The sequence below is a fragment of the Sphaeroforma arctica genome (genome assembly GCF_001186125.1).
Source record: "Sphaeroforma arctica JP610 unplaced genomic scaffold supercont1.8061, whole genome shotgun sequence".
NCBI classification, from domain to species: domain Eukaryota; class Ichthyosporea; order Ichthyophonida; genus Sphaeroforma; species Sphaeroforma arctica.
This window is the reverse complement of record NW_014032497.1, coordinates 1-1,305: the sequence shown is the minus strand read 5'-3', so window position 1 is coordinate 1,305 and position 1,305 is coordinate 1. Positions and strand designations below refer to the sequence as shown.

The 1,305-nt window shown below is 34.3% G+C and overlaps 1 protein-coding gene across 1 annotated transcript; it reads left to right on the top strand.

Annotated features, from left to right (window-relative positions):
* Nucleotides 1-873: 873 nt before the first annotated feature.
* Nucleotides 874-1,109, top strand: SARC_16429 (hypothetical protein; the record flags this gene model as incomplete). The annotated part of the gene is made up of 1 exon (XM_014289465.1): nt 874-1,109. A coding segment is annotated over one exon (236 nt), but the record flags the coding sequence as incomplete, so codon positions are not given.
* Between the last annotated feature and the right edge of the window lie 196 nt (nt 1,110-1,305).

Below are 1,305 nucleotides of genomic sequence, written 5' to 3'. Positions count from 1 at the left end.
ATATATATAGAGATCTATATATATATATATATATATATATATATATATATATATATATATATATATATATATATATAAATTTTCCAAGTGTACGAGCAAGGAGTGCAATAGTTTAAATTTCGTTAAGAGTATCTGTGTTTTATGATACGGATATGTATTTGTGTATAACTCAAGTGTACGGGGTGAACGTGCAATTTGGTTGATACTTTTATATACACCGTGCACACACTTTGCACCATAATCTCTTTGTACATATACACTACGTTTATATATAATCTATGTGCTCACAAATACATTCTACTACGTTTATATATACTCTATGTGCTCACAAATACATTCTACTTATAATTTTATCTGTACTTAATACCTATACATACGTGTAGGGTAACAAAGAAGCTGCGTTCTACAAAGAAGTGCTGGAATCGGTCAGGCGTGCGGTTGCCGAGAAACTCGACATGAACAACGTCGTGGTGGAGATCAACTCATCCAAGCACGCATACAATGTAACCCCTGCGGCTGTGCTAGAGACTGTGGTCAAGGCTACACTGGAGGACGCCATCCCTTACACAGGTATATATATATATATATATATATATATATATATATATATATATATATATGTATGTATGTATGTATGTATGTATGTATGTATAAACCACTTTTATCATACCTCATGTATATGTTATACCAACTTCAGACCACAGGCGCATTTCACTTCATTGTCTTTTCTGGGTACACTACCAATCCTGTTTTAAAAGCACCTCGAACCTTCCACCTTATCTTGCATATGCTACCTATCTCGAAGAATAAGTATATCATACCCCATTCATTTTACCTTTCTCCCGTACACTTACTACCAATCTCGTACCACAGGCACCGAGATGCTCAATAAAGCGCTGGAGGTAACGAAGGAGTGTATGGAGCTGCTAGAGAACTATGTGCGATCCCCCGCCGATCAACAGATACTGTTGGACGTCCTCGAGGACTACTGTGAATTGAACCCAGCATTCGTGGATTCTCTGCAAAAGATACTCACGGTAGGGGCAGGCGGTGGTAGTGTGCTTAGTCTCTTTACTCGTGATTGGGATCCTGGTGGTTTATTGCAGTAGGTTGTGAAATACACTAGCCGCATATGTGTCCATTTTGTTTTACATTTGGACTTGTAGTGCGCGTTGGGGTAGTATACAATTATATATATATATATATATATATATATATATATATATATATATATATATATATATATATATATATATATATATATATATATATATATATATATATATATATATATATATATATATA